Source organism: Carcharodon carcharias, chromosome 26 (genome assembly GCF_017639515.1).
Source record: "Carcharodon carcharias isolate sCarCar2 chromosome 26, sCarCar2.pri, whole genome shotgun sequence".
Classification (NCBI taxonomy): domain Eukaryota; kingdom Metazoa; phylum Chordata; class Chondrichthyes; order Lamniformes; family Lamnidae; genus Carcharodon; species Carcharodon carcharias.
Genome location: NC_054492.1, coordinates 29944783 through 29953798, shown reverse-complemented (window position 1 = coordinate 29953798; position 9016 = coordinate 29944783). Strand labels below are relative to the sequence as shown.

General features: G+C 37.2%; 1 protein-coding gene across 8 annotated transcripts in view; it reads right to left on the bottom strand.

Annotated features, from left to right (window-relative positions):
- Window positions 1-459: 459 nt before the first annotated feature.
- Window positions 460-9016, bottom strand: part of LOC121269805 (D-glucuronyl C5-epimerase-like) — a 115274-nt gene continuing 106717 nt past the window's right edge. For all 8 annotated transcript variants that reach the window (XM_041174752.1, XM_041174751.1, XM_041174753.1 and 5 more), the window contains 2 exons: window positions 5795-6040; window positions 460-4830 (listed from right to left, as the gene is read on the bottom strand). In XM_041174752.1, the coding sequence (XP_041030686.1) occupies window positions 3806-4830; window positions 5795-6040 (1271 nt within the window). In that variant the 3' untranslated portion in view covers window positions 460-3805. The remainder of the gene's footprint in view (window positions 4831-5794; window positions 6041-9016) is intronic.

Below are 9016 nucleotides of genomic sequence, written 5' to 3'. Positions count from 1 at the left end.
CTAGACAAATCAGGCAGAATATGGTCTGTCCAAACCAGGTATGTTAAAATACACATATATTGGTTTCTCTGAACAGTTCATTTGTCCAAATATGCTGATGACAAATACATTACCTTTCTCCATTCACAGCACCATGTTTGTGCTATTTTTCCTGGCAAGAGAATGTAATTCAAGATTTCTCAATCCATGTTCATGCAAAAGGATCTCAGTCCAGTAATCGTCCTGTGACCTACTTATATGTAATTTCTTAAAAGTGGCAATGCTAAAGTTGGTATTTTGCTTGAATAATAACATTTTGGGAAACAATATTATTGCCAAGTGACAATGAACATAGAATTTTAGACACACAGGACCTAGATACAGAGTCTTTGCTCAGGAAAATTAAGAAATAGATCTGTAACCTCAGATTTCCTTTATGCAACTGTATATTAACAAAAACAAACAAAACTAGGAAGCACCTTTTTAAGAAAATGTTTTATTGTACAACTTCAGTAAGCAAAGATACTCAGCACAGCAAAGATTGATCCAATCAATATTATTATATAAACATAGTTGTATATAGTCACTTTATTTGAAAAAATTATGAATTCTTGCCGTGTACAAAATGGCAAAGCTGTACAACCGTGTGCACATTGTGCTTAACAAATGCAAATCGGTACAGCTCTATAACACTGCTTCACCCCATCAAAAGGCAACAGTGTTCAGTAAACAGTTTATTGCATATCCAACATATGGTTCAAATCCACGTGTAAAAATACAAGTTAAAATGATAAAAAATACAGTGTGAATGAAAATAGCAGCTTTCAGTGAAAGTCTTGCACATTGTCCGGACAAGGTACATCAGCACAAAGTCTACTATTGTGCTTGTGTGTCATCTGTTTGCATTTACCCACCTGCATCTTGCATTCTAATACATCCAAAGACGAGAATGATTTGTAATATTAACAGTTATCAACAAGACCATCTCAGGTGCAGAGCAGTTTGGATGTTTTTTTTATATAATGCTTTGGTATTGACAACACTTAAGCTCAGAAGAAAAGATGATTTAGAGCTATGAACAGAATTCCCCAACATGAAGAGGAAAAGAAACACAGAACAATACATTTTTAATACAACACCATCTTTACAAATAGGGAAATGAACCATTGGGTGATGGAATAAAAAGAAAATGTGGTTTGGCATGCAGAGAACATGACAAGGAATAGCAATGGAAAGGCTTGGAATAATAAAATAGCAAATGCCAAATAGTTCTATCCCATCTAACTGCCATAGTGAATGCCTCTCAAATATATACTATTTAGTTAGATCAAATAGATATCAGTATTGCAGAGAAAAACAAAGTACACTATTGGACATCTCATCCAACATAGCCTGCAACTTGATCTGCATGCTTTACGTTTTAAGTAATAATCTGATTTCAGCAATATACTTATAAATATTGCAGACTGACCTTATTAATACCTGTATCAACCACTGCATTTTTCCAGCAATTTTCTTTCTTCTGTAAGGAGGCAGGAATAGCTCAATAAAGAGGGAGGGAAGATTGTCTAGTTTCTTTTAACTCGATCATTAAGAATTTTGTTCCGTGTTGGTTCACTGATTTGAATTAACTATAATTATTCAGGAATAGTAAAAAAATCAGATCTTATAAAGCCTGCGCCATTTCTGGCTATAAATAGAACTTGGTGGAATATTAGGAGTGCTGGAAGGTGTGGCTTCCAAACAATCACATCAATAATTAAACCAAATGGCCAAATCAACAGCAAAGTAAACCCCTCATTCCATGCATCAATGGTCATGGCATCCAAACATTGGTCTGGTTCCATGTACAAAAACTCGGTGAAAATCAGGTTTAAAACAAGGAAACTGGGCAAAGTTTCCTTCACCATCATTTAGATCTCTGTTTCCTATGCTACAGAACAGCAAAATGATGACAAAACCTAAGTGAGGCTGTTTCCTGATTCTAAGTATATTTGATACAACATGTTTCTCCCACTCAGTAATTGTTTTGGGTCTATCTGTAAAAGACTATAACAGATGATAAAGACTAGGAAAAAAGCATGTTTTGAACTTGGGAGATGCTCTGGCAGTTATGAAAATATTCAGTTTACTTTCACTGTATCCAAATGATTTTGGCATTCAAATCCATTTCTGGGCTGGTGATATTTTCTTGTTAAATGCACACTACCTTACAAAACAATATAGCTTCAACATCCACAACTCCCCCCAATGCTATTCGCTGATTAATAGTTAAGTCCAAGCTTTGAAATAAAGAGAAAAGATAGGCAAATCTGAAATACAAATATGATTATATAAACAGGTCAGTCAGCATCTGCAAAGTTCGGTCGATTGCTACTTTAGGTATTGTTCACCAAAACCAAAGGGCCGCACCTGGAATGTCATATCAGTAACCTGCTTTTCCTCTTGATGGTTGCTGACCCACTTGTTGTGCACTTCTTGAATTTTCTGTTTTTAATCCAGGCTGTGAATGTTTAAAGTGGATCATGTTCCACAGAGTTGGCTCCTTATATCGACATTTCCATGACAAGATTCTTTTATCACACTGGTTATCATGAAGGGGGAGGGAAGCAATGCCCAAATCACACAAACAACTTCATTGCGATCAAATAATACTTATTTTTAAAATAAAATAGTCTAATTGTATGAACATAATCACAAAGTAAATACTGTATTACAACGTGCCCTCAAATAAAAGTTTAATCCTGTGACACAAATCAAATGGAGACAAGAGTTCTGCAAGAATGAAGGGAGTGGGTTTAGAAAGTGGCGGAGGCAAAAATGGAAATGACATCAACTACCATTTGGAACTTATTGATTCCATTGGAAACCAAATTCACCCCTTGCACTGTAATACAAGATCCACTATACATATATACTATACTTGTGCAGTTACATTTTAACTTTGTGTTGTGCTTTGCCATGTGCATCAAAAGCTAAATGAGCAATAAGCTTAGAAGGACCTTTTTTTTTAAATATACAATATACAATGGAAAAATATTCTGTGCCAGTTACAGATGAACATTTAAAAGGATACATTTTTACAAAAGTTCATGCTACTCAATGTAGTTTATAAGAGCAGCCTCACCTCTAAACAGAAAATAAAATAAAAACATGCCAACAAACCACCTTAGGGGTCAATCACAATTTTCAACATTTCATTAAGCATGGAAATTAATACATTAGTTTGGCGTTGGGGCTAGGAACATAGATAAGGATATGAAGTCTCTGAACAGAAAAGCAGTGTTGAGACTCTTGCCATACTAGAGATACTTAAATGGATGCTTTCTCTTAAAAAAGAGAAGAAACAGTATTTCATTCGCTGCTGAAAGGGTAAATGATTTGATGACATAATACAATGGTTGCAAAAACAAAATCAATGCTGAAGAATAACAATTATAAAAACCACAAAGGCAGAAATAAAAGCATATATCTTAAAGCAGTGAGTGCTGATGACAGGGGTGATGTGCTAGAAAGGGTTTGAAAGTGTTAAGATGATTGAGAATGCAGAACTGAAAGCTTAAATCACTTCCAACTAATTAGTATTTCACTTACAGAAAGGCAAAGACAAACAAAAGGATGTTTAGTCAGGGCTAATTCTTCTAACCAATTGATTTTTTTTTAATCATACAGAGTTACTGATTGTTACACTCTTAAAGTGTGCCATTAGGAAGATGGCAGGGATACAAAAGGTACTATTTGCACACTTATAAAAATGTTTAAGTTAAGGAAACTTCCCTTATATATTATATGTATGATTCATAAGATTATAATTTGGCTTTCAGCTCTAATTGTGCTTTGCCCTCCCTCCTTTTAAATAGGACTTCCACCTCTTTAAAAATTCTTTAAAGATAGGAGCATCATCAACTGTGCTCAGCAGTTGTAGCTGGTTTATATGGGTGGTGTGATAGTCCCAACGTGCCAAGTTTGGAGCTGTACCAAGCATGAAATGGCGGAGATCATAGATTGTACCTGAGCCAGTGTCATACAATGGAAGCATGGCTTTCAAAGACTCCATGCCTCGTTCATACAGTTTTTTAGCTTCTTGTCCTAGTTTCTCCCCTGCAGTTTCTTTGAGGTCATATAGACCCAGTAGCGAGTATATGAAACCATTCAGAACGAAAGAGCTGGGGACAGTTGGGTATTCTTCATACCAATCATATTTATTCATAAACACAGCTTTTACACCATGATCTTCTGACTTGAGAGTATAGGGCACTACTGCCCGCAAGGCTGAATTGAGGTACGCCTGTTCCTTTGTGAGCAAATAGGCCCTTACAAGTGTAGACATGGCTTGACCTTGTGCCATAGCTGAATACCAGCCAGGCTCCAAAGATTTAAAGCCTTCACCTAGCTTACGTGTTACCATAATTGGCCAGCCACCCTTTTCATCCTGATTTCTTACCAACCAATCGCTGGCAGCAAAGAAGGCAGGCATGTGTGCCGTGGTTGCTATTGTGATGTTGTCAATGAAGCCTTTTCCCTTGGCAACCAGCTTTATGACTTTCTTGGGCATTATTTTAGTCTGCTTTACAGCCTTAGTGTTGGATAAGCCAACTCCTTTCTTCAGGTCAGTTACCAGATCTCGAGTAATAGTATTCCAGCTAGTCCGGGAGCCTATGCCATAGTAAATGTCTTTGTCTTTGAAGGCTATAAGTTGTGTGTTTGTGACATAGTGAATTGTAAACAGCTGGTTCTTTTCAGTTGTCTCCAGTACCACTGAAATACTCCCATTTGTTAAGAATTTAAGATCAAATGAAATGATGAAATCTTTTCCATTTCCTAACATCAGATAAACACCATCCGAAGATTCTGAAAGGGAAAAATATGAATGATTAAACTGAAGCTTTTGCATAATACTTGAAGTGTAATACATTAGTGTGCAGCTTTCTATTGGAATGTAAAATTAGATTTGTGAAAATGTGTATACTTATACCATCAATTCTTAACAATCACTCCAATTTTTAGAAAACCATTACTGCAGATGCCATACCTATGCCACATTTTACACCATAACATTATAATATACTTGGTCAAATCATTACACATTACAGCAGGCAGGTTGGAATGTGGTGCAAGGTTTAACTTTAATCTCAAAGCTTGTTTACAGGATTTTTTCTAGAGTTAAATCAGTGAAGCATAGGATTTTGCAAGTGCCTGGTGTTTAAAATTATTTTATCTTTAAACACCTAGGCAATTTTCAATGTGGGGGATTCTAATTTCAATACTGGATCTTTCCTAAATACAGTCCGAGATCCTATAATTACCAAACAACTCCAGCTTTCATGCATTAGCCCAATGGAAATTAGCAATTCAGTCTTTTCACTGGTTTCAACTCAACCTTCACTGCACAATTCATTGTGAATTTAATGCATGCAGTTGGAAATTTTTTTTAATCTTAGGTTTTTCAGGTCAGATAGTTTTGAGATATCATCCATAAAGGGATGAGTTCTTAAAATTTTCTTTTAAAATTGTTTAAAAAAAAATCAATGCATAAATCATTTGTAAATCCATTAGTTAAGATATCCTAAATTTAAGTGGATTTGTCTGTGGCCTATGGCATCTTGAAATTACTTTGCCATCAATAAAAGGGGAGCCTTGAAAACATTACAGACTTCATAACACAGTTTGTCCTCTCTTTTTACAATGTCAAAAGCTGGAAACCTTCTCACAGTTTTCTGACGAAGATCTGAGGCTTCAGTGCTGACAATAATTACTTCATTGTCTTTCTTCAGTAAGAACGCATTAACAAGTATTGATCAGTAAGATAAAATACCTGGGGTGGTGAACTGCTTTACGTTGCTGGATCTAGTTTTGTCAAAGACTGTAGAGACTGCACAACCCTTTGGTACAATCCAGTCATTTTGCCTTGTGCCTTTGTCTCTCTTCTCTGCGATCTCATACACTTCAGCATGTGGTGGTTTTTCAGTGAGGTTTTTACTGTAGTGACTTAGCCCATACTGTGCTATCTGAATAGGGTAAAAATAACCCTGAGGTCCCCACTGAGTGGACAAAGGAACACCTAAAGAAGAGAGGGGGAAAAATATATTAGAACAAAGTTTAAAATAACCCAAGAACAATGAAATGTAGTTTTTAAAAATCTTTTTTGAAATAGGCACAGCAGAAAGGATCTGGTCATTATAGCTATATCAAACTACTTGAAGCCTGGAACACGAAGTAAAAGCAAAAAGACATGAATTCAAAAGGAAGGAAATAAAATGCCAGGAGTGCAATTTTTCTCAATTATTGGTGTCAATTAGATCTAAAATACTTCAATAGCAAATCAAGGTTTTTTTTCACTATTTTCTTCTTAATGTTGGCCTTCAAGTTGTAATGTCACCAAGTTCGCTGTTATATCTGCTGGTTACCTTGCCCTCAAGGTTTTCTCAACTCATGGATGCGCGAGAACAAAAGTGCCACACCTTCTCTCTACCCTTCTATTGGGACTATCAAGATTAGAGTTACAATAGGGAACCCACATGCATTAATTTGACATGTTGTGTCACACGACAATTTTTATCCCAAGTTTTGATAGTATAATTTTTTTCCTCTCAGCTAGATTAACTTCATAGAAAATTTCAGTGTCTGTTTAGTATATGGTCATGTAGACAACAGGAACTCAATACTCGAATCAGATGCTAGTGATGCATCATTACTGTCCTACCATTTGTATAATTCTTTATAGCAATCAAACTAAGTTTAAGGCTGGCTACTTAATCTATATTTGACTATGATCATAAAGAACGCTGGTACCACTATTTGGGGAAAAATGTGCTTAAGTCAATGAACTTTAATAAGTCACAAAAGCAAAATACTGAAAATGCAGGAAATCTGAAATTAAAACAGAAAATGCTATAAATACTCCGCAGGTCAGGCAGCATCTGTGCAGACTCAGAAACAGAGTTAATTTATCAGGTCATATGCCGGACGTGAATATTTCCAGCATTTCCTGTTTTTATTCAAGCTCCAACGTATGATTTGCTTTGAGATTTAAGATTTTTAAAAAAAATTAACTTAGTATAACTTTTCTGGGTTGCAGCATATACTATATAGCATTTTCAGTCACACACTCGGTCTTAAGGTTTAGAAAAATTTTATTTAATAAAGAACTTGCACTTATATAGTGATTTTCACAACCTCAAAATGTCCCAAAATGTTCCAAAGTTGTTATGTAGGTACTGAGAGTTGACAGAGTTAGAATCTTGAGACAGAAGAGCTGGTCTTGCTCTTTATTCATACCACAAAATTATTCCCACCAGCAGTGACAGATTTGTGACTAATAGTAAGTCACACCAGTGTCATGGACAGCATTTGTATGTTTTGTTGTTGTCCATGATCAAAGTATTTTCATTTGTGAGGTTAGCATGTTTCCTTATCCTCAAGAGTAGTTTGTCTCGATTTAAATGATTTCAGCAGCAAGCTTTTTGTGAATTTAAAAATATTATTAGCACATGATTACCCCGGAGGTTTAAATTCAGTGTCCTACACACTTATCACACACACAAACAGCAGACACAGGTGAAGAAAAAAAATACAATTACAATATTGAATTATTTTAGTTTCTTTCATAGCAGGTTTGGGGTTTCTTGGATGAATTGATGCTTTAGCTGGAGTGGAGGTCTTGTAAAAGTAGGGGATTCTCAGTAGGCTGTGAGGCTTCTTGTAATTGAATTTCCAGGAGGTCCGCTCCCAGGTAAGCTTGAAGTTGGAACAAGTTTGGGGGCAGGAAGAGAGTCTTTCTCCCACTTTCAAGATATAGCCATATACTCTCTTGGCTGTGTAATTGTCTTGCAGCTGGTCTGATGGCGTTTCTGATAGTATCTGTCATGGTGTTTCTAACAGCTTCCATTGTTATTTTTGAAAACAGGTAACATGGCTGCCTCACCCATGTGAATTGGGACAAGTCCTATGTCCTTTTCCAAATAAGGTGGAATATTAGGCCAGTAAACATCTTGCGTTGTGGCTTTTTACATATGGAGTTTCAGACAGCCAAGGTTTCTGTGTTGGCATGAGGAGCCACCACAATACAATGATAGGTTGAGGAGATGCATTTCATATACGGCCAACTGGAGCCAATGGAAATCTGGAGAAAACTCTCCGCTGGGTGGAGTCATACCTGGCACAAAGGAAGATGGTTGTGGTTGTTGGAGGTCAATCATCTCAGTTCTAGGACATCATTGCAGGAGTTCCTCAGGGTAGTGTCCCAACCATCTTCAGCTGCTTCATCAGTGACATTCCTTCCATCATAAGGTCAGAAGTGGGGATATTCGCTGCTGATTGCACAATGTTCAGCACCATTCTGCAATTCCTCAGATACTGAAGCAGTCCATGTCCAAATGCTGCAAGACCTGAACAATATTCAGGCTTGGGCTGACAAATGGCAAGTAACTTTAATACCACACAAGTGCCAGGCAATGACCATCTCCAACAAGATGGGCCAAAAGGCCTCCTTCTGCGCCATAACAATTCTGTGATTTTGTGAATTTAACCATCGCCCCTTGACATTCAATGGTATTACCATCGCTGGCTCCCCCACTATCAACATCCAGGGAGTTACCATTGACCAGAAACTGAACTGGACTAACCATATAAATACTGTGGCTACAAGAGCAGGTCAGAGGCTAGGAATCCTGCGACGAGTAACTCCTCTGAGTCCCCGTCTACAAGGCACAAGTCAGGATTGTGATGGAACATTCTCCACTTGCCTGGATGAGTGCAGCTCCAACAACACTCAAGAAGCTTGGCACCATCCAAGACAAAGCTTGATTGGCACCCCATCCACAAACACTCACTCCCTCCACCACCAACGAATAGTGGCAGCAGTGTGTAGCTTCGACAGGATACACTGTAGGAGCTCACCAAGGCTCCTTAGACAACATCTTCCAAACCCATTACCATTTAGAAGGACAAGGACAGATGATGTATGGGAACACCACCATCTGGAAGTTCCCCTCCAAGGTCACACACCATCCTGACTTGGAAATATATTGCCGTTCCT